General features: G+C 33.5%; 1 protein-coding gene across 4 annotated transcripts in view; it reads right to left on the bottom strand.

Annotated features, from left to right (window-relative positions):
- Positions 1 to 25,630, bottom strand: part of NRDC (nardilysin convertase) — a 95,953-nt gene that overhangs the window by 39,052 nt on the left and 31,271 nt on the right. For 3 of the 4 annotated variants that reach the window (XM_068539859.1, XM_068539860.1, XM_068539858.1), the window contains exons 4-9: positions 25,002 to 25,071; positions 24,760 to 24,841; positions 23,749 to 23,902; positions 6,463 to 6,536; positions 1,472 to 1,567; positions 307 to 429 (exon numbers count right to left, since the gene is read on the bottom strand). In XM_068539859.1, coding sequence (XP_068395960.1) covers positions 307 to 429; positions 1,472 to 1,567; positions 6,463 to 6,536; positions 23,749 to 23,902; positions 24,760 to 24,841; positions 25,002 to 25,071 — 599 coding nt within the window. The remainder of the gene's footprint in view (positions 1 to 306; positions 430 to 1,471; positions 1,568 to 6,462; positions 6,537 to 23,748; positions 23,903 to 24,759; positions 24,842 to 25,001; positions 25,072 to 25,630) is intronic. The other variant, XM_068539861.1, reaches the window with a different exon arrangement.

The following is a 25,630-nucleotide window of genomic DNA, read 5'->3' on the forward strand; positions in this document are numbered from 1 at the left end:
AAATAAATAAATAAGTTTATTAAAAAAGAAAAAACAATTCGTGATCAATCAATACATTAATACACTCATAGACTAGCCTGGAGTTAAGACCTATGTCTATAAAAGAAAAAACATTTGCCTGAGAATCAGATGATTTTGTGCTTCCCTGAGCTTTGCCTCTTCAAATTCTGATTTTCTTTAGTTCATATTAGGATCAAGCACTAAAGTATTGTAAATTAACAGTGCACTGCAACATTGACACGACAGACAAATCCTAAGAAAGCACTACTTCCAAATAATTCTAAGGGTCATAGTCGACAATATTACCTTTGGATTGAACCACTAAAGTCATGTAATGAGCAGAATAGTAATGCATCCAGAATTCTCTCAGTCTAGCATGTGTATCAATATTATTTCTTTTTGGTTCATGTTTGAGAGTCTCAGCATTTCCTATAAAAAGATGGAAAAGATTATAGAAATAACTAAGTTTATTAAAAGTCTCCACACTGACAATGCATCCTTTGCTACTATACTTAACTAATGAAATAACCCAAGTGATGCACAATATTGAAACAGTGTATAATAATAATAATAAGACAAAAATTCACAAGAAACAATTTCAAAGTATATTTTAACACATAAGGAATTAATCTCTAGTTGGCAATACCTTAACAACAGTAATTGCCTTAAGCTTCCTTTCTTAATAATTAGTCTACTATTAGGTTTTATCTCTTAATTATTTTAGTAATATTCTGTATAATTCTTAAAAATAAACCACATAAAGCAAGGATGACATACAAAGTGTATATAACTGTACAAACAAGCAAACAAGCAAATATCCTTTGAATGAAGTACCATTTAGATCAACTCATTCCAGATTCTACTCTGTGGTCAAGAGGATTAATACAAGGCTATAATAACTGGATTCTAACACTAAGAAAAAGCCATTATGAAAAACCAGATACCATTTAAACAGCTTAACAATTAAACAAAATTAGGTCATAGCTCAAAAACTACTAGAGAAATTATTGCTGAATCTCTGTTGATAATTGGAAATGTCAGGTTGGGGAAGAGCACACACTTTATAACCAGATAAACAGAGGTTCAAATCCCACATCCACCACTATCATATTTAAGAAAATTAACTTCTCTGAGCCTGTTTCTTTATCTTTAATGGAGATTATAATGGTACCAAGCTCGTAACATTGTTATGATGATTGAATGGGATAATTCATGTAGTGTTAGCAAAGTATCTGGCACCCAGAAAACATTCACAAAATGTTAGGTGCTATTCCTCATACATCCAATGTTAGAGAACCAAATATAGGCATGCTGTACTACTTTCTATTTGAAAAGCTTCCTACCTACCCTAAAAGGTAAAAGGTACCTAGCTACCTTACCTTTATAACTTTCCATTCTTTATAAACTTTTCATACTCTCAATCTTCCTTAACTAGAAAACATGAAATAAGATGAAGTATTTAGTACCTTACCCCAAAAAAATTTCCCCATAGGATGTCCAGGTCTAGCAAGGCTTCCAAATAACATTTCCTTTCTGTTTGCATCAGAGGGTCTTGCAAGTTGATATTCTGTCAGTTTTAAGGAAACACTTTTAATAAAATGAAATTCAGTATCTTGCTTTATTATCTGGAAATTCAAGCTTAAAGAACTGAAAGTAAGGAAGTAACAAAAATTAATTTTATGAATAAAGTGTAGTAAGACTGAAGCAGGGAAATCAATGATCTAGGACAAGTTCTATGACTTAACACATTCTCTAACTTTGGGTAGTCAATTCACCTTTCTAGAGATTTTCCCTTATTTTCAAATGAAACAGGCAGTTAATAATCTAAAGGTTATTATTGTGAGAACTAAAGTATTGCCTGCCATATCAGTAAGCAAAAGATGTTGCAGCCATCAAGCCATCACATTACAGACACAGGGATGGTGCGCCCTCAGGAAGCTCAGGATGAGAAAACATAGGATACTGGACCCAGATAGCTGCGGTGCCTATCAAAGGAATGATTTCAGTGAGCCCAGACTCTTGCATCTTCCCGTACATAGAAAAGCGCTAAATTCCTTAACTTGAGATATCTCGGTTTCTTTTATTAACAGTAATCTTCTGATGTTCCGACTACCTGGTCTTTTGTTGCAAAAAAACCTATATATCCTAGCTCCCCCCCTTGCCTCTTTGGAACAGTTTTCTCAGCGTTATCTGAGATGCTGTGTCCCAGACTTGAAGTCCTCAGAAAATCCGCCAAATAAAACATAACTCTCAACTTTTAGGTTGTGCATTTTTTTTCAGTCAACAGATGCTATGTCCAAGATCTTACTGATGAAAGTGCCAAGAAAATGTTAAATCAAACTCCTTATTGTCCGGGAACTTTGTCATATATATTGTTTAAATCTCCTCCAAAGCCAACTATGTTGGTAATAAAATATTAATGGTTAAAAACAATCACTTTGAAGTCAGAAGTATCTTGCCTAGAATCCAAGTTCTGCCATTTACTAAGCTATACAACCTTGAGAAAGTTATCTAACTTCCCTGATTCTATTTCTCATCTATAGAATGGAGTTACAAGTACCTAGCTCACAGGATTCTTATAAGAATTAAATAAGATATATTCCTTCAACAAATATTTACTGAACATCATGCAGCAGGTACTACTAAAACTAGCTGCTGGAGGTAGAAGGTTCAGAATCAAAGCAGAGGCAAGATATCAGGCTGAAGAGATAAGAAACAATTTTTGAAAGAGCACTTCTAAGCCTCAGTTTCATTGTATGTCAAATAAGGATAATGGAGGTAATAATCATAACAATGCACATAATAAGTGCTCAATAAATGTTAGCTATTTTTTTTTATCATAGGAGTAATGGTAAGGCATTACAAATGTTTAATAAGGAGAGTAACGTTATCAGATCTGGACTTCAGTAAATTCATTCTGGGAAATGATTCTGGTAAATTCATCAGGGAAACTGATTAGAGGCCATCACTGTTATGCTTGGTAAAGAGAGTGGAAACTAAAGTGGTGACAGAAGAGATGGAAAGAAGCAAAAGTATATTCAGTAAAATACTTCAGTTATAAGCCATGAAGTCTAAATCAAAGATGAGACAGTAAAAAATGCATACATTTATAATTTCCATACCTGGGAAACATATGTAGTAAAAAATATATACATAGCTTCAACAGAGTAAATTTTTTAAATCTCTGTAAAAATTATGAAGATATGGCTATAACACAGAAGAAACAATTCCATTATTAAGGTGACAGGCTGAATAATGGCTCCCAAAGATGGCCACATCTTAATCTCCAAAACCTGTGAATGTGTTACCTTATGTGGTAAAAGGAACTTTGCAGTGTGATTAAATTAAGGATCTTGAGAAGGGGAGATTATCCTGGATTATCTGGGTCCCAGTGTAATCATAGGGTCCTTAAAAGAGAGAGGTAAGAGGATCAAAGACAGAAGATATAAAGACAGAAGCAGAAGTCAGACAGCAAAGAAGATTCTACACCCATGGCTCTTCAGATAGTGAAAGGAGCCATAGTCTAGGAAAGTAGGTGGTATCTAGAAGGTGGAAAAGGCAAGGAAACAGATTCTCCCTTGGAGGCTCCAAAAGGAATGCAGCCCTGAGGAAATATTTTAGACTTCTGACCTCCAAAAGTTTAAGAAAATAAACCTGTTGTTATTTTACGCCTGAGTTTCTGGTAATTTGTTACAGCAGCAACAGAAAACTAATTGAGTAGACATATAAACATACCTACAAAAAGTGATTTAGTACCTCCTACAACTGATTAAAAATAGAGTATAAATACTGAACACACTCAACCACTTGATTATATAAAAAAAGGCTTTGGCCATATCCTCAGTCTCAATCACTAAGGTACAATATGCAGGCAATTAAACATGCTTATGTAAAAGTATGAACAATCATTAAAATAAAGAGCTAATCATTAAGAATAATCTTTTTTTCTCTACAATCTTCTTTTAGCAATAAGTTAATTCCATTTTAAAACCTACCCTGTGGACATTTATGAGCTTCTGTGATTAAATGTATTCAAGAAAATTATAAAACACTGAACAGACCTATCTGCATTGTGCAAATAAATGCTTATAAATTTGTGTGTATAACCACTTCACTGAAAGATTAGACCAAAAACAGATTGTCGATGCAGGGCACAGTGATAAAGTAATGAAGGTAAAACAAGATAATAAATTAAAAACTCAGGAAAGAATCTCTTCCATAAGCAGGTGGAGAGGAATAAAGGAAAAAGAAAATGAAAAGATGAATCTACCAGGATAGCTGAACTTCCTTTCAACTCCTCTCACATTGAATGGGCCATCCAAGCATGCAGGCAACTAAAAACATGTGAATGAGATGAGAATGATAGAATAAAGACTATCACATCTGAATAGAAGAAAATAACATCTGATTATTGAGCTTTCAAAAATAGATCTCATTATTTGCAGATATTGATTTTGGAAAAAAGAAAAGCTAAGATGTGTGAATATAATACTGACTTAGACCTGGCCTAGAGCTGTTAACTCTTAATGGTCTGCATACTATACACGTTAACATGTAAAACTGTTAAACATTTTGTGGTTTTAGCCAAGATAAATTTACGCTGTGTTCACAATAAATATCAATATCTATCAATGTATAAATATTGAGTCTCCAAATGATCTTGTTGTATGTTCATAGAATCTAAACTTAGCTCTTGTCTTACTTATAATTTTCTGATGTCTTATAAATGCAAATAAGAGAAGAATAATATATCATAAACAGTATGCTAAAAAACAAAACTGGCTAATGAATACTAGTTTATTACACCAGTTAAAATTTAAGACCTCTCCCATCTCCCTCATCTCAAGTAAATCCTTCATACTTAGAAGGTTAAGTAACTAATGATATATACCTAGCTATTTATATCAGATCACAAATTGAAATCTAGGTCTCCTATCATCAAAAACAAACAAAAAAACAGAGCCTTTATCTTAAGTTCATCTTAAACCAAAACTACTTATTGTATGTGAGTGTGTGTGTACATATATCACATATGTATGTATATACATATATTTCTGCATAATATTCAAAATATAATAAAATATATTCTGAATTAAACTTGTAAAATTAAATTAGACGTTTAATCTTTTTTTTTGGCCGCACCGCACAGCTTGCGAGATCTTAGTTTGACGACCACGGGTTGAACGTGGGCCCTGGCAGTAAAGCGCTGAGTCCTACCACTGGACTGCCATGGAATTCCCTAGATGTCTAACCTTTTAAATGCCAATTTCAACCCACTCTAGAAACTGTATAAAGAAAAACACACTTGAAAGAATTAAAGACACAGAATATAGTTCCTAGGTCCCAAAAAGTAGGGAAGGCTTCTGGAGTTTTCCTTAGTTATTTTGGTTTTTCATGTATTCAACAAATACTTATCTGGGCCTATGAAAAAACAGACACTGTGGGTAGGCAAGTAACAAAAATGAAGAAAATAAATCCTTGATTATAAGGAGCTACTAGAACTAGGAGGAATCTAACTCCATTCCACCCTCTTTTACAAATAAATTGAGGGCCAGAGTTAGTGACATTTCTATAAGTAAAACACAGTTTGCTGACTTCAAGACAGTTCTTTCCAGCCATCTGCAGTTTATTCAGCCTAGTGAATGCATTAAGTGATTATTAGAACTAGACAATCAAGCCAAGAGGGAAAATGCTACAAAGGGAAGAACTAGTACAGAGACCTGGCCCCTTCAGCTATGCAAGACAAGCCTAACCTATGTGAACTAGAAATCCCCCCAAGTCCACTGTTACATGTTTCTAATGCTAAAATAAGGGAGCAGGATTAATCTGCAGTGGTGCTATTTACTGGTACTCTGTAATTAAGGGATATTTGCAGCACAGTTCTCTAATGAACCCGCACCCTATAGAGACACACAGCCTTCCTAACGGTCTTCAATATTTAAATCACAAAGATAAGAAAAACTGTCAAAAAGTAAAATTAAACGCATTTCCTGTTCAGGAGTTTAGTTTCTTCATCTATAAACATATCACGATTGTTTTCGGAACTACAGAAACTCAACCCACAAAGCACTGACACACAGAGGCAACAAAAAATAAGCTATTTAAATATCAGGATGGTGCTTAAAATAAAGCCTCAGAGAAAATACCTCTTCATACAAAAAGAGTATGTGAACTTTTAAAGTTTTAACACCCAGCATTAGCTTTAAGAATTAGGCTCTTATCCTGCAAAAGGTCAGTCACTGTGGTAAAACCCTCAAAAAACAAAGGCTGAAAAATCAAAAATCTACCATTCTTTGATTTATTTCAAATATATACTGAATTAGACATTTAATGGCTTCAGGAATAACCATGACATATCTATTTTAACTTAGCCCTTTATAATATAAAGAGTGATAAAGAATGATAAATGTGCTAAACGACTGGATCAATGAAGGAAAAAGCAGCAAGACATAAAGCACTTACCACTATCAACAGCTTCAACTTCCCGGTCAATTGCATCTCTGATCATTAGTGGATGGATGAAGAATTGGGCCCATCTGGAAAAAAAAAAAAAAAAAAACTGTTTGGTAAAAGTTTTTCATCAGTCAACATCTACTTTTTTAATTAAGAAGCTTTACTAAGATGGAGATTTAGTTCATAATCGTGCATATAAAACCTAAGCAATACACAGCATTGCTAGATTTTAAAGTCTACAAACTACCTTTTTTCTATTATGAAATATAATACCCATACAGAAAAGTATTATATATAAAACATGGGCATAGAGACTATAAGGTAAACACCTGAGTGGTCACCACTCAGATCAAGAAATAGACCACTGTCAGAACTCTAGAAGAACCCAGCACCCACCTTATCCTCAGAGTTAATATTATGAATGTTACGGGAATCACTTCTCTGCATTTCTTGATAGTTTTACCACATATATATGTATTTCTAGGCTGGTGTTTCTTGATCTTTTTTTTTTTCCATTATCAACCCTAAGTAGCCTTTTCAGAAATTTTCTTCTAATCACTCCCCTATGACATTTTTACACACATATACAATCTGTTTACATATTTTATGTGTATCTGTGATTTTATAAATAAAAAGTATCTGAGGCCTACTTTTTTTAACTTTTTAAGTTAAACTTTTTTTTAATTTATTTATTTATTTTTGGCCGTGTTGGGTCTTCGGTGCTGCACATGGGCTTTCTCTAGTTGCGGCGAGTGGGGGCTACTCTTCATTGCAATGCGCAGGCTTCTCATTGCAGTGGCTTCTCTTGTTGCGGAGCACGGGCTCTAGGCACACGGGCTTCAGTAGTTGTGGCATGCGGGCTCAGGAGTTGTGGCTCGCTGGCTCTAGAGCGCAGGCTCAGTACTTGTGGTGCACAGGCTTAGTTGCTCCGCAGAATGTGGGATCCTCTCAGACCAGTGATTGAACCCGTGTCCCCTGCATTGGCAGGCAGATTCTTAACCACTGTGCCACCAGGGAAATCCCAAGTTAAAATTTTAAAGGCTATTAGTATTTCACTTAATTTTATAACTGTATTTGCTGTTTAATGTAATATATTCCTTATATAAATTGTGATGCATCAAATTACGTATGCAAATTAACCATTTACATAATAACAGCAATGCAATCAAGTTTTTAAAAAATTAAAATTCATTTTTCCAACAAAACACACTGAAAAAATTAATTTCCTACAATATTTAATAAACTTTGAACTTTTGCTTGCTCTGAGAAGAAACTTTTAACTTAATTAGCTACTAGATACTCATTAAAATATTACTGACATTTTTTTCTTTTCAGTACTTAGTATAACTAATGATGGGTTGAATAACTTTTGTTGAACTAAATAATAAAACAGAATATTTTTATTTAATTCTAAAAATCAAAGTCACACACAAAAGCAGAGAGAGGATCAAACATACTATCCACAAGGCAGCCAATGGCAACCAACTGACACACACAGACCGCCTCTAGTGATGACTTCAAGATCAGTCATTTGAAAGTCCTCCAATCATCTATCCACCACAATTTTGTACCCCTGACCTTGCAGACGCTCTGCATATCTTCCACAAACTCACTGTCAGTGTAAATGGTGCTCATGTGATATTTGAGAAAACTCAAAAAGAAATCAAACACTAAGTGAAGATTTTGCAGGTAGGGTTAAGCTTTGGAGGGCCACAAACCATTATAGTATCAAATGTTTTTTCACCTTCAAGACCAATTTTTGCTACCAAAAGAAACAGTATGAACCCTGCCAAGAATGCATGTTCTAGACAATATAGTTTCATTTTTGAACTTCATATAAATGGATATATAGTGTATGTATTCTTTGCGTGATTTATTTAACTCAACACTCTTTTTAGTAGTCATTCATGATGCTACATGTGGCTGTGGTTCATTTATTTTCATTGCAGTAGAATATTCCACTGCATGAATTTATTCATCCATTCTACTGCTGGTGGACATGTGGGCTGGTTCTGGGTTTGAACCATTACAAACAATGCTGCCATAAACATTCTTATAAATATGTACCATGGCACATGTGCACAAGTTTGTCTAAATATATATCTAAGAAAGGAACTCCTAGGTAATAGTATATGCATCATATGTTCTACATCACTAGGTAATAATCAAACTTTTCCAAAGTGATTGTGCCAATCTACACTTGCATCAGATCATCCTCCAATCCTCTACAACCTCACCCTCACTTGGTATTGTCAGACTAAAATTTTCTGCAACTTTTAGGAGGATAGTTAAATCTCATAATGGTTTTAATTTACATTTTCCTGATTTAACATTTTATATATTTATTAATAATTTGAATTTCTTCTCTTGTAAAATGCCTGTTTAAGGGTTTTTTCTATTGGGTTGTATTTTTCTTACTGATCATAATAATATATATATAATTATCCATTTATATGATATATATTATCATATATAAATTATGTTACATACAATTACATATATAATCTAATAATTAAATCTCTGGTAGTTATTCTAAATATAAGTCCTCTGTTAGTTACATGTGTTGCAAATACATTCTCCCACTTTATACTTGCTTTTTTCATACTCTTTATGTTATCTTTAGATGAATATAATGTACTATCATTTTTCCTTTATGTTTTGTTTTTGCATCTTGCTTGATAATCCTTACCTAAGGCTAAAGTCACGCTTATCTATAAAACTTTTAATTGTACTTTTCACTTTTTGGTCTATAATCCACATAGAATTGATTTTTTTGTGCATGTTGTGAGATAGGGAGTCAATTTTGTTTTTGCCTTTATAGAAGCCCAACTGTCCTGGCATCATTTTTTTAAAAAGCCCTTTCACCACTGCTCCATAATGCTCCTATCAAAAATCAAGTGTCCACATATGTGTTGGTCTATTTCCATTCCAAGAAATATTCTGTTCCATCATCTCTTTGTCTAGCCCTCTGCTAACACCCCAATGTCCTAATTACAAAACAAATCTTAAAAAAAAAAAAAAAAAACAAATCTTAGTATCTAGTAGGTCAAGTCCTGCTACCTTGTTATTTTTCCAATTCAAAAGTATCTTGGCTATACTTAGCCCTCTGCATTTCCTTATAAATCTTAGAGTTAGCGTGTCTATTTAAGACTAAGTAAATCTTCTGAGATTATGGTTGCGATATCACTGAATCTGTACATTAAATAGGAAGATTAATGCCACTAAAAGAAAAAAAAGGCTTCAGGGAATTCCCTGGTGGTCCAGTGGTTAGGACTCCGGAGCTTCCAATGCAGGGGGCACAGGTTCGATCCCTGGTTGGGGAACTAGGGTCCTGCATGCCATGCAGCATGGCCAAAATCAAAACAAAACAAAAAAACAAGGCTTCAAATCCATGAATAGTATTTCTCTCAATTTATTTAGGTCTTTTTAACTATCTCACAATAAGGTTTTAATATATTCTCCATGAAGAGGTCTTACACATAATTTTTGGGATGATTCTTGAGTGTCTGATTATTTGTGTAGCTTTTATAAACTTTTTTTAAATCTTAATTTCTAACTGTTGCTGATACATAGAAGTACTTTTATATGTTAAACATATTATCATTTTTATCCTTTTTAATTTTTGCATATCAAGCTATCTTACTAAATTCTGTTAATGTTACTAATTTTTATATGTAGAAGATTTTAGATTTTCTATGTTCACAATCATATCATATGCTTTGACAGTTGTGTATTTTGCTTATTTTTCTTTCTTGCCTAATATAATAGAATGATGAACAGAAGCGATCACAACCCGTATCTCTGTCTTGTTCCTGATCTCAACTTGGAATCTTTCAAGGTTTCACCATTAAATATAAGGTTTGGTTTAAACTATCAAATATCATATTGAGAAAGCTGCCTTATACTCTATTTGCTAACAGCATCTTTGTGAATAGATACTGAATTTCATCACGTAATTTTTTTCTACATATACTGAGACATGATTTTTCTCCTTCAATCTGACAATGCGATGAACAGCACTGATTTTCTGCTAACCCTACCTCATATTTCTAAGATGACCCCAACTCAGTACTGCTATATCAGCCTGTTTGTGAATCTGGTCTATATTTTTTCTTATATTATACTTTCTTAAATCAAGGTCATGCTACCTTCATAAATGAGGGAGGAATTATTTCTTCCTTCAATTTTTTGTACGACTCTAAACAAGTTTATTTTTGAGAAGAGTTTTCATTACTGATTTTTTTTTAATGATTATAAGAGTATGAAAACTTTTAAATTATAATTTCTCTTATGTGGGTTTTATAAATAATATTACTAAGAATTTGTGAACGCCATCTAGTTTTTTCATTTACTGGCATAGGTTGTACAAAATACCTTATTGTATTTTCAATATCTGCCAATATGTCTTAATTCTTTTCCATTCTTGATATTTGCACATATTCTTCTTTTTCCCTGACCAGTCTCATGAAATGTTTACCTATTTTGTCAGTTTTTTCAAACCAACATTTAGCTTTCTTGAAATTACCATATGTATATTGTTTCTATTGAGAAATAATTCACATACCACAAAATGCCCTTTTAAAGTAATTTAAAAGATTTTACTACATTCACAGAATTGTGTAAACATTACCACTGTCTAATTTCAGAAATTTTTCATTAACCCAAAAATAAACTCTGTACCCATTAACGGTCATTCCCTATTCCCTCATCCGTCCAGCCCCTGGCAAGCACTAATCTGCTTTTGGTCTCTATGGATTTGCCTATTTTGGACATTTCATATAAAAGGAATCATACACTATGGGGCCTTCTGCATCTGGCCTCTTTCTCTTAGCATAATGTTTTCAAGATTCATTCATGTTGTATTACATACCAGGACTTCATTCCCTTCTTATTGCCAAGTAATATTCCTTTGTATGGATGTGCTACATTTTGTTTATCCATTCATCAGTGGATTGACATTTAGGTTGTTTCCACTTTTGACCTATTATGTATAACACTGCTACTAACACTCATGTAGAAGTTTTTGTGTAGATATATGTTTTCAATTCTGTAGAGTATGTATACTAAGAGTGGAATTTTTGGGTCATATGGTAACTCTACGTTTAACTTTTGAGGAAGTTTTCTAACTACATTTTCTAACACAGCTGAACCAACAGCAATGTACGAAAGTTCCAATTTATCCACACATTCACCAATAATTGTAAATGTTCTTCTTTTCAAAGTGGTATCTCACTGAAGTTTTTTTTTTAATTGAAGTATAGTTGATTTACAATGTTGTGTTGATTTCTGCATACAGCACAGTGACTCAGTTATACATATTCTTTTCCATTCTGATTTATCACAGGATATTGAACATAGTTCCCTGTGCTATAAAGTAGGACATGTTGTTTATTCATTCTATGTATACTAGTTTACATTTGCTAATCCCGAAGTCCCAATCCTTCCCTCCCCCACCCTCCTACCCCTTGGCAACCACAAGTCTGTTCTCTATGTCTGTGAGTCTTTAAAGCAAAAAAGTGTTTAATTTCAGTGGAGTCCAGTTTGTCTAGTTTTTCCTTTGTTGCTTCTGCTTTTGATGTCATACCTGAAAAACTATTGCCAAGTCCAAGGTCACAAAGATTTATGCCTATGTTCTCTTTAGAGTTTTATAGTTTTTGCTCTTACACTTAAGCATATGTCTCAATTTGTTAATATTTGTATATGGTATGAACAAAGGATCCAACTTCATTCTTTTGCATGTGGATATCCAGTTGTCACAGTAGCATTTGTTGAAAAACTATTCTTTCCCATTGAATTGCCTTGGCACCCTTGCAACTGACAATAAATGTAATGGTTCATTTCTGGAGCCTCAATTCTATTCCACTGAAGTATATGTCTATTCTTATGCCAGTACCATGTTGCCTTGATTACTGTAGATTTGAGTAAGTTTTGAAACTGGGAATATGAGTCCTTTAACTTTGTTCTTTTTCAAGATAATTTTGGCTATTCTTGGTCTCTTCCTTTCCATATGAATTTTAGAATCAGCTCATCAATTTCTTCAAAAAAGACAGCTGAAATTTTGATAAGGATTAAGTTGAATCTGTAGACCAATTTGGGATGTATTGTCATCTTAACAATATTAAGCCTTGTAATCTATGAATATGAGATGGCTTTCCATTAATTTAATTTGTTCTTTAATTTCTTTCAAAAAATTTTTGTGGCTTTCCACAAACAACTCTTACACCTCTTTTGTTAAATTTATTCCTAAGTATTTTATTCTTTTTAATGCTATTGTACATGGAATTTTCTCTTAATTTCATTTTTGTATTTTTCATTGCTAGTGTATAAAAATACAACTGAGTTTTGTACAATGATCTTGATCCTGCAACCTTGTTGATATTAGCTCTAATAGGTCATTTGTGGACTCTGTAGGATTATCCATATACAATGAGTTCCTATTATTTGTGGTAGTTATGTTTTCTAAAGTTGTCATGACTGCTGAATTAGCGAGTATTGAATGACTGTCCTAGGGGTAATACACATACACAGATTATGATCTTAAATCCTAAAGGTATCTCATTCTAGTTGATTCTCTTTTCTTTATTTCACAAAAGAGAGAGTGAGGTTCAGAAGTGTTAAGGAAACTGCCTGAGGCCACTTCCCCAGTGGGTACCAGAGTTGGGACTCAAACTCCATAGAACTGGCTCCAGAGCCAGAGTTTCTCTTACTATATTGTACTGTCCCTTATCCTCTGGTCACTTCTGTATGAAAGCTGAAACAAAACGGTAGAGCGTTGCCTTTTTCAACCTCAGCTGAGAATGTGTGTGCCAGGCAACTCAAATTTTTCACAACAATTTTCAAATTTTTTCACAAATTTTTCACATGTCCATGAATGACTACAAAAGCACTGCAAGTATTCATTTTGGAGTTACAAATAAATTTTAGTGAGTAGGTGAATTCTCCACAAATAATGTGATTCATCTGTACAAGATTATGCCATCTGCAAATAGAGATAGTTTTACTTCTTTTCGAATCTGCATGATTTTATTTCATTTTCATGTCTAACTGCTCTAGCTAAAACCTCCACTACAATGTTGAATAGAGGTGGACAGGGCTGATATCTTGATCCTAATCTTTGGGGAATGCTTTCAACCTTTCACCATTAAGTATGATGTTAGTTGTGGGTTATTCATAGATACCCTTTATCAGGTTGAGGAAGTTCCCTTTTATTCCTAGTTTATCAAGTGTTTTATCATGAAAGGGTGCTGGATTCTGTTAGATGCTTTTCCTGTTTATATTAAGATGATTTTTGGAATGTGTTTTTGTCCTTTCTTCTATTAATATGGCATATTATGTTGGTTGGTTTTTGTATGGTGAACTAACCTCGCAATCCTGGGATAAATCCCACCTGGATTGTGCATAATCCTTTTTATATGTTGCTGGATTCAGTTTTGTGGTTTTGTTGAGGATTTCTGCATCTCTATTCATAACAGATACTAGTCTGTAGTTTTCTTGTGCAATGATCTTCTAGTTTTGATATCAGAGTAACACTGGCTTCATAGAATGATTTAGGAAGTGTCCCTCCTCTTCTATATTTTGGAAGAGTTTATGAAGCATTAGTGTTAATTCTTTAAATGTTCAGTAGAATTCACCAGTGAAGTCACCTGGGTCTATACTTTTCATTTGGTAAATTCTTGATTACTAATCCAATCTCTCATTACAGGTCTATTCAGATTTTCTGTCTTCTTAAGTCAGTTTCAATAGTTTTGTGTCTTTCTAGAAATTTGTCCATTTCGTCTCAGTTATCTATTTGTTGGCATAAAATAGTTCATAATATTCTATTACACTCTTTTTTATTTTGGTTAAGATCATACTAATGTTCACTCTTTCATTCCTCATTTTAATAATCTGAGCCTTCCTTTTTCTTGGTTAGTCTAGCCGAAAGTTTGTCAATTTTGTTCATCTTTTCAAATAACCAACTGTTGGTTTTATCTTCTATTGTTTTTCTATTCCCTATTTATTTCCACTCAAATTTTTATTATGTCCTTCCTTCTGTTTACTTGGGTTTAGATTGCTCTTCTTTGCCTTGTTAATTAAGATGGAAGTTTAGGGTCACTTGAGATCTTTCTTTTTTAATGGAGGTGTTTACAGTTATAAATTTCCCTCTGAGCACTGGTTTTGATACATCCCATAATTTTTGTATGTTGTTTTCATTTTCATTAGTCTCTATTTTTTAAATTTCCCTTGTGATTTCTTTTTTGATCCATTGATTATTTAGGGTAAGGTTGTTTAATTTCTACAGATTTGTGAAATTTCCCAAATTTCCTTCTGTTACTGATTTCTGATTTCATTACATTATAGCTAGAGAACATACTCTGTATAATTTCATCCTTTCAAATTTATTGGGAATAAATTTATTTTATGACCTAATATATATCTATGCTGGAGAAAAATACATGCAGCACTTTAGAAGAATGTGTATTTTGTTGATTTGGGGTGAAGTGTTCTGTAGATGTCTAGTTAGTTTATACTCTTGTTCATGTCTTCTGTTTCTTGTTGATCTACCTAGTTGTTCTATCCTTTATTGAAAGTGGGATATTTACATTTGCAACTATTATTATTTAATTGTGTATTTTTCCCCTCAATTCTGTCAGTTTTTGCTTATGTATTTTGAGGTTCCTTTGAAAGATGAACTTATGTTTATAACTGTTATACCTTCTTGATGGATTGACCCTTTTATCATTATAAAATTCCCTCGTCTCTAGAAAAAGTTTCATCTTAAAGTCTTATTTTGTCAGATATTAGTTCAATCACTCCAGCTCCCTTTTAATTACTATTTGTATGTATATCTTTTTTCATCTTCTTATTGCCATCCTAGTGGTGTATTTTAATCTAAAGTGTGTCTCTTACAGACAGCATTTATAGCTGACGCATGTTTCTTTACCCAGTCTGCCAGTATCTTGTCTTTTAATTGAAATGCTTAATCTGTTTACATTTAACTTAATTACTGATAAGACAGGATTTATATCTTCCTTTGCTATCTGTTTACTGTAAGTCTTATGTCTTTTTTCCCCTCTATTCCTCCATTGCTGACTTCTTTTTGTTAAAATAGATATTTTCTAGAGTACCATTTAAATTCCCTTGCCATTTCTTTTACTATATTTTTCGTTATTTTCTTAACTAACGTCTTAACTTATAAAAATCCATTTTGAATTAATACCAACTTAACTTCAGTAGTATACAAAAACTTCACTCCCATATACCTGTTCTCTCTCCCTTCCTTTGTGTTATTATTGCCATACAAATGATGTCTTTATACATTATATGCCTATCAACACAGATTTATAATTTTTGCTTTATACAGTTAGTTATCTTTTAAATCAGATAGGGAAAAAATTACAAACAAAAAGTATATTTATACTTTCTTTTATATTTACCTATATAGTTACCTTTACCAGTATGCTTTATTTCTTCATGTGGATTTGAGCACCCTTTCATTTCAGTCTGAAGGACTCCATCCATCTAATATGTCATATAGAGATCTGCTAATGACAAACTTAAAACTTGGTTTTTAGTTCATCTGAGATTGTCTTAATTTCTCCATTTAGAAGGATATTTTTGCTGGATATAAAATACTTGGTTTGTAGTCTTTTTCTTTCAGCACTTTGAATGTGTCATACCATTGCCTTCTTGCCTCCATGATTTCTGATGAGAAAGCACCTGTTTACCTTATTGAGATTAACTTTTATGAAAAAAGCTGCTCTTCTCTTGCTACTTTCAATATTCTCTTTACATTTGGCTTCTGACAGCTTGATTATAATGTATCTTATTGTGAATGTCATTGTTGTGAATACCACTGTGTTAATCTTTCTGGAAATCCTTGAGTTGCTTGAATGTGTAGATTTTGGTCTTTTATCAAATTTGGAAAGAGTTTGGCTATTATACCTTCAAGAATACTTTCTACCCTTTTCTCATTTCCTTTTGGAACTCCTATGATACACATGTTACTATGCTTGATGGTGTCCCACAGATCTCTGAGGCTGTTTATTTTTCTTCATTCCTTTTCTTTATTTCTTTTCCTCAGACTGGACAATCCAAACTAACCTTTCTTCAAGTTTGTTTACTATTTCCTCAGCTAACTCAAATCTTCTGTTGAGCCCTTCTAGTTAATTTTTCATTTGAGTTGTACTTCTCAACTCCAGAATTTCTATTTGGTTCTATTTAATAATTTGTATCTCTTTATTGATGTTCTCTATTTAGTAAGACATCATTCTCATATTTTCCTTTAGTTCTTAGACATAGTTTTCTTTAGCTCTTTGAACATAATTAAAATAGGTGATTTAGGATAAAGAAGATGTGGTACATATATACAATGGAATATTACTCAGCCATAAAAAGAAACGAAATTGAGTTATTTGTAGTGAGGTGGATGGATCTAGAGTCTGTCATACAGAGTGAAGTCAGAAAGAGAAAAACAAATACCGTATGCTAACACATATATATGGAATCTAAAAAAAAAAAAATAGTTCTGAAGAACCTAGGGGCAGGACAGGAATAAAGACGCAGATCTAGAGAATGGACTTGAGGACACGGGGAGGGGGAAGGGTAAGCGGGGACGAAATGAGAGAGCAGCATGGACTTATATATACTATCAAATGTAAAATAGATAGCTAGTGGGAAGCGGCCACATAGCACAGGGAGATCAGATTAGTGCTTTGTGACCACCTAGAGGGGTGGGATAGGGAGGGTGGGAGGGAGATGCAAGAGGGAGGAGATATGGGGATATATGTATATGTATAGCTGATTCACTTTGTTATAAAGCAGAAACTAACACACCATTGTAAAGCAGTTATACTCCAATAAAGATGTTAAAAAAAAAAAAAGGTGATTTAAAGTTTTTGCCTAGTAACTCCAGAATCTGGGCTTTCTTAGGGACAGTTTCTATTGACTACTGTTTTTCTGGTGTTCAGCCATACTTTCTGCATCCCTCATAACTTTCTGTTGAAAACAACATTTTAAATAATGTAACGTGGCAACTCTGTAAATCAAGATTCTCCTCCCTCCTCAGGGTTTGTTGTTATTGCTGTTTGCTGTTCTTACTGTTTATATATTTAGTACCTTTCTTAAACTAATCCTGTAAAGTCCATATTCTTTGGCAAGTACAACCACTGCTTGGTTAGCTTAATGATAATCTTTGGTTGTGGAGAGATTTCATTAAATGCCTTGCCAAGGGGTTCTCTGTGCATATTGGGGGATGCTTTCAACATTCAGTCAGGCAGTTTACAACTCTGCCTTAGCCATCACATCCTGCTTGCCCAGAGACTCAAGGTCAACCATGGTGAGAGCTTAAGGCATTCTTAGGTCTTTCTTGAGCATGCACACAGCCCTGGACATGACACAGCTATATGCACATATGTGACTTTCAAAATTTCCAGGAATATACTGGAACTTTTCAAAGCCCCTTAGGATATCTCATTTTCCAGTTTTTCCTTTTAAGCTTTTTGAATAGCCTATTTGTTTGCCCCAACTGTTAACCACTGCCTCAGGTAGTCACAAAGGTAAACAATTTCCATCCAAATGTTTTCAACAAATGCCTCCAGAGAAAGATTTTTGCAAATGGGTGAGCTCCCAGTCAGGCCAAATACATAAAAATCCGTGAATGGTGGTTCCCAGGAAATTACCAGACAGGTCAAATAATGAAGATTCTCCAGAATGATGTTTTTAGAGAGCTTTAAATCCATCCAGCCCCCTCCAGTGGCTGCTAGACTGCTGTTTTTTACTGAGATTGTGGGACCTCTTTGTTTTTGAGACTACTGTAGAGCTGGGTAGAGGGCAATGGAAATAGGGCAAGTTAAAATGCCACAAAACTCACTGTTCTTAGTAAGATTTAGTCACTCGCTTGAATAAATACTCCTTGGATTGTTGCAAACTTTTTGTTATTTCCAGAGTTCTGAAAAAGTTGATTTTGACAATTTTGGCAATGTTCTCATTGCTTTTATAGAGGAGGGGCTTTTTGGAGGTCCTATTTCACCATTCTTCTGAGGTCAGTCTGCTTTTTATTTCATTTATTTTCACCATTTCTTTCTTCTTTCTTTGGGCATACTTTGCTGGTCTTACTCAGACTTCCTGAGATTCATCAGCTCATTAATTTTAAGCCGTTCTTCTTTTCTAGCGTATACATTTAAGATTATATATTTCCCTCTAAGTACTACTATAGCTGCATCCCACAACTTTTGTTCTATAATATTTTTATAATTCAATATAAAATACTTTCTAATTTCTGATATGCTTTCCTCTTTTACCCAGGTGTTTCTTAGAAATGTATTTAATTTCCAAACATAAGGCAATGTTCTAGTCGGCTTTCTGCTTCTGATTTCTAGCTAAAATTTAACTGTACGCTGTTCAGAAAACATAATTAATATGGTTTCAATGCTTTGAAATTTGAGACTGAACTTGTGGCTTAAAATATGGTCAACTGAAAAAATTTTGTAGTTAGAAGGTGTTAATTAGGCATTCTGTATACATCTATGAAAAAAAGTGGTAATCCTTTTGTTATAATCTTCTACATCCTTATTGATTTTACGGTTGTTCTATCAATTACTGAGAAGGGGGTGTTAAATCTCCCACTGCAGTTGGTTACTTGTTCACTGGTTTTTATATCTGATTTACTGTGAGGCTATGTTACTAGATGTGTTCAAACTGGAAATAATTATGTCTTCCTAGTTAAGTTTTATCAATATGAAGTGAGCCTTTTTTTTTTTTTTAATTTTTATTTATTTATTTTTATTTATTTATGGCTGTGTCGGGTCTTCGTTTCTGTGCAAGGGCTTTCTCTAGTTGCGGCAAGTGGGGGCCACTCTTCATCGCGGTGCGCGGGCCTCTCATTATCGCGACCTCTCTTGCTGCGGAGCACAGGCTCCAGACGCGCAGGCTCAGTAGTTGTGGCTCACGGGCCTAGTTGCTCCGCGGCATGTGGGATCTTCCCAGACCAGGGCTCAAACCCGTGTCCCCTGCACTGGCAGGCAGATTCTCAACCACTGCGCCACCAGGGAAGCCCTGAAGTGAGCCTTTTGAGCAACAGTAATTTTTTTTTCAAGCCTTACATCTAAGTCTTGAAAACTATTTGTTTGGGTTTTTAAAAATCCAGTCTGACAATGTATAATTGGAAATTAATCCACTTACATTTAATGAGAATTACTGTTATATATGGATCAACATCTACCTCCATCCTACTTTGTACTGCTTCTCCCACTTGTTCTGTCTCTCCTACTACTTTTTTTTCTTTGAATTTATTATTAAAAAGAATTATTCCAAATGTTTTCCCTGTACTGGTTTGGAATTTTTATGCTCAAATTGTGTTCTTTTAGAAGTTACCCTAGAAAATATTACATGTATCCTTTTAACTTATCAATGTCTAATGTTAATCAATACCTTATAAAAATACCTTTTTCTCCATTATCATTATTCCTGATTGATAAGTTATTGTTGTTTTAATTCTGTATACTTTTTAAGTTTTATAATTACTGTTTTAAGTAATCAATGTTCATTTATATTTATTCACATAAAATGACTTTCATTGTTCTTCTATCTTTTTTGCATCTCTGATCTGCATTTTCCTTCTGCCTGAAATAAATTCTTTAAATTTCCTTTGGTAAGTTGGCTGGTGGCACACACTCTCAATTGTGTGTCTAAAGGTCTATTCTACAATCATTCTTACAAGGTATTTTTTGCTTGGTGTAGAATTTGTGGTTGGTAGTTATTTTCTTTCAGGCTATTACAGATATCCCACTATCTTTTAGCTTCCAATACTGCTATCGAAAAGTCATCCATCAGACTAACTAATATGACTTTGAAGGAGTTCTGCCCTTCCATATTGCAAAGATTTTCTATATTTGGTTTTCTGTAGTCACTATATCTTTCTATATGTGGATGTCTTTTAATATACACTTTTGGAATTAGTTAAACTTCTTTAACGTCTGATTTGATGTTCTGGAAATTTTCTAGTGATCAAACCTTCAAGTATTTTGTCTACTCTATTTTTCTCTCCTCTCCTTCTAGGACTCCAGGTAAATACATATTTGACATTTTCACTCTATCTGCTATGCCCCTTTTCCTTTTTTTCTGTACCTTTCATCTTTTTTCTCTTCGTGCTGTATTAGGGATTTCTTTTGGTCTATCTTCCAATTCACAAATTCTATCTTCATCTATAGCCACTCTTTTCTTAAACTTGTCCATTGGGTTTCAATTTCAATTATCATGTCTCAGTTCAAAATGCTCTTTCTTTTTTTTGTATTTCAAATCCCATAGGTCACATTTTATAGTTTCCTATGCCTTGCAACTGTATTCAAACTTGTCCCTTATTTCTTTAAAACTGAACCATTTTTGTAATTGTACATTCCAATCTCTACGATTTCTAAGGCATTAAAAGTCTTTTTCTGTTTTCTGTTCTCATTCATGTTGTCTTGTTTTGTTGTGTGCCTGCTTACGTGTGACTGAATGCTGGTCACTCTACTTGAAAAACTGTTTATAGGAGTAATGTAAAGCATAAAATAAAGGTATTTTCCTTTTGAGAGGATTTGTGTTCGCTTCTCTTGGGCATCAGAGAACACTACCAGTTCTGGACCATGTTAAATCACAATCAAGGCTTAAGGTTCGCTAGACAACTCAGGCATTTTGAAAGCAGGCTGTAATTCCTCAGGATGGCTAATCCATTTCTTCAACCTGAGGGTGATGCCTTCTGGAGTCCCAGTTTATCATGAGAAGGGCATCCTGTTAGACATCCCACTATATGAACATCCTGGGCTTTGATAATTCTTGCTCTTGCCCTGAAATACTGATAAACCAAAGTTCAAATTTATTGAAATTAGCAAATGCCACCAGGGCAAAAGCAGCTTCCATTCTCATTTACTTACTAGAGTAAAAATTCAGTCGTCTCCTCAACTTTTTACTTAACCGATTCAAGATACTGATAAACAATGTGACCTGTGAGGGAACTGGGTTTTACTGACCTATTAAAAAATACTGGCACTTAATCTACGCTATATGAGCCCTTTGAAAATGATCCAAAGACTTTTTATTCCTTACTAACTGCAGAAGTGTAATATTTTCATATTTATTATAGTATATGCAATGCTTAATGCTCTACCACTATCTACCATTTACGGCATGAATTCATAGTTTGATATTCTTATTTATTTCTCCTATTAAGCAGTAGCATTCTTCTTATTAATTCTGATAGTTTCTTTTTCTTTTAAGTAGAAATAATCTATAATAAATGTGCAAATATCTTTTGATTTCCTGAAATAGTCCTTAGATTTCAAATACACAGAATTTCTTAAGAAGAAATGAAACAAGTTCTTTAACTAGACTTTATACCAAGTTTCATCATCTCTGAGTTGGTCAGAATTTATTCAACGTATCCCTTGCCTATTCTTTTTTCCAATGAAGTGGATTTTTTCCTTCTTTATATTTGGATATAACCAAATATAAAGTCATGAGAATTCAACTTGTCTACTACTTAAGCTTTCTTCACACATAAAGACCTGTTTCAATGTTGTGAAACTTGGAAGCTGAAAACTTTGAAACAAGAGCAAACATGCAGTCATCCTAAAAGTATTCCTAATTTTCTTGTGGCATTTTTTTTTTTTTTTTTTTGGCCGTGCGGCATGTGGGATGTTAGTTCCCCAACCAGGGATTGAACCTGCGCCCCCTGAAGTGGAAGCGTGGAGTCTTAACCACTGGACGGCCAGGGAAGTCCCAGAGTATTCCTAATTTTCTAAGTTTATAGAAGATAAATTTGGGCATCATTTGCATTGCCTTTGTTAATTTCTTTTGTCTCTATTCTTTCATTTGTTATCTGGGAATTAAATGTTTAATTAGAGAAACACTGAGATCAAATATATGTGCTATGAGCATGTCCTTAAGTATACGATTAAAAAAGAGCTATAAACTAGTTCACTGAACGCAAGTAGACAGCCATATTTTAGATTAATGAAGAAAAACCACTAAGTTGTATCCTATTATAAATATTGTCATCAAAGTAATTGTATCAATTTTAATGGAATTTTGGCATTGTTTTAGGACAAAAAGTTGTTAATTTGGGGGTTCAAGAACACATAAAATATTTATTTCATTGAAAATAATGGCATATGCTTTCAACTTACAGGAATTTACCTAGAAGTTTTCTCAGGGTCAAATTAATCTCTTAAGGGATGAGACAATTTTTTTAAGAAAACTGGACCTTTGTCATGGTTTGAGTTTTTTTTTTGCCATTTGTGTTTTGATTTTATGGCATTTTTTTCTATTAAAGAAAAACTGTATTAATTCATTCAAGAAATATCAAGTATCTGCCAAATTCTTGATGCTGGAGATATATCAACAAAAAATAGTCCAAAATTTCTGCCCTCAGGGCTTACATTATACTGGTCAAACTTGAGATTTCTTTTTTTATATTTCAATCTTACATTTATCTAGATTTTGGTATAAAGTGACTCCTTTTTTTCCAGCGTAGGCTTTGGTTTACAACCTTGTGATAGCAAAGCTCTACTAATGCCCTGACATAAACTTTCTAGAAGACAATTTTGCAGTGAGTATCAAAAGTTCTTTAAAAAAAGTTTTAAAAATATTCATGAAAATAGACTGAGAAATTTCACTCCTTAGAACTTAACTAAAAGAAATAATTAAGGATGTACACAAAGATTAGGATATTCATCATAGCATTACAATACTAGAAAACTGGAAACATTTCAACTGTCCAATAATATGTTACTGGCTGAACAGATTATGGTACTTCTACACAATATGAATCATATACAATCACTTAAAATCATGCTTTATAAATTATAAAATTATATGTAAAAGTGATATACCTTGTTTAAAAATATGAAAAGATATGAACAAGCTGATCCCATATACATTATGAGTATAGATAGCTATATTCCAAAATATCAATCACGGTTAACTCTAGATTATGAAATTGGGGGCAACCTTATCTCTTTTTGCTTCTCTGTTTTTCCATATTTTCTACTAAATTAGAAAATAACAATTGCAATAATGAGTCAATAGAGACTATGTTATGTACAAAACTCAAAAGGTGTTTAAAGGGCTTCAGTTTAATCTTTAAAACAAAGACTAAGGATTACAGAACAAGAGCCAAGGTGTATTTATAATTTGCTCTTTTCTCCAAATAAAGTATTGTGACAATTCTACAGAATTAGAACACTGCTCGAAAAGAAATACCATAGAACAATGCCCAATATTTCCAATTGTAAGGTGGCAATAGATAATCAAAATAAAAATACATTTTGAGTTAATTACCTATCCAGGGCTTCTTTGAAGTACTTCCTCTGGACATCAAACTGAAAGACTGTACGTTCACAATCAGTTGAAGCATTATCACTACCCCCATGTTTCTTCAGGAAGGCGTCAAACCCATTCTCATCTGGATATTTCAAACTACCCATGAATACCACTAAGTGGAAAGAACACAAAGTCACAGAACACAAAGATACAGGCAATGTTTTTATTAACAAGGATGAAATTTCTCATATGCAGAAAAAAAAAAAAAGAAAATATGCCAACACATGAACAATGGTTACGTCTGGATAATACTTTCTTCATTACACTTCTGTTTTTGTAATTTTCTATAATGTTCATATATTACTTTTATACTCAAAGCCTAGACATTTTATTTTTAATGAAAGAAATACATAATTTATTTGTGAAAAGGTTAAAATGTAAACACAGACGTATAAGCAGATTAATTTCTACTATAAAATCTCATAAGATGAGAAGTTTACCCTCAAGTATTGAATAGCTTAGAAAACCAGAACACAAAAAAATGAGTAATTCAAGTATTCATAACTGTATGGCATTCACAAAGGTTTTACTTGGGTACATTCATAATTAAACTGAAGATTTTCTGTTTTGTTTTGATATTAATCATGCCTTTTTATCTTCTGTATTTCTGATGCTTTGACATCTTGAGGCCTTGCCAGCCCTGGAAGAGACTACCCCTCCCAAGGCTATAGCCTAAATTCCTAGAGGTTAGCAATTTTCTCCTGATTTGTTGGGCTTCCTGTACCTGAATAATAAAACCTACATTTTAAAATAGTTTTCTAAGTGGTTTCACTCTAATCCTCAAAACTAGTGCACTCAAGGAGATTAAAATTAAGTCTTCCCCTATGACATCCACTAACATTTTTTCTTAGTTTTTCTCTTATTAAACAAATTATAATTCTACCAAACCAGTTACTTATCTTTGAAATCATTTCACACAAATTTAGAGGGAAAAACACACCCGGGAATGATATTTTACAAAGATCTTACTGTGCTCCAAAAAGTGTGCCAGCCCGGGCAGGTCATCCGGATCAGCAAAACTCCCAACTCCAACACAAAGAGCCGCTGCAGACTGGAGTAAGTAGAACACATACAAATAAACAGTGAGTCAATCCTAAAGGAAAAATATTATCATCTCATTTTAAAGATTCACTTGGAGATGGACTTTTTCCAATAGAAAGTAACAAAATTCTTTCCCTGAGAATCAGGAGGAGCAGCAAAGTGAAACTCACCAGAACTGTGTCAGTTTCACCCTGCTGCTCCTCCTCTTGCCATCCTGCCAAATGCTGAACAGGTGCAGACCTAAGGAAAAAAGCAGAAACAGACAGAAAAAAGGGAAGCGGGACTGGCCAGCCCACCCAAGTATTATTTTGTGTCAGCATTTCAAAGTTCTGGACCAAGTTTGTTTCCTGATTTATCAGATTTCAGAAATCTTCAGAAGTAATATACCTGAGTAGATTCTGTCTAAAGATCTCTAAGCAATTAAAGGCTCTCTGTGTTCAGTAACTCAGTTACTAGATGGAAACTTCTCAATATGTTACTCAGAAAATCTTGTTTTTATTAAAACAGGGCATAAAATAACAAGTCAGGAAAACATCTAACAAAGAAAATAAATAAATGGTTAAGAAAGAAAATCTTTAACTATTAAAAAACTACAAAACTGAACTTTAAAGAGGCTTTTTAGTTCTTCACTTCTTATTGAAGATATATAGAATACTTATTGGTTGATATTCTCCCAATACCTTGGGAAAATCAGTTTCCAACAAAATAGATGGTCAGGAGGCATACCAAATTCTGCATTTAAAATGATCAGGGCATACCATTATATCATTATAAGTTAAAAGATACAAAAGGGGAGAGA

Source organism: Eschrichtius robustus, chromosome 3 (genome assembly GCF_028021215.1).
Source record: "Eschrichtius robustus isolate mEscRob2 chromosome 3, mEscRob2.pri, whole genome shotgun sequence".
NCBI lineage: Eukaryota > Metazoa > Chordata > Mammalia > Artiodactyla > Eschrichtiidae > Eschrichtius > Eschrichtius robustus.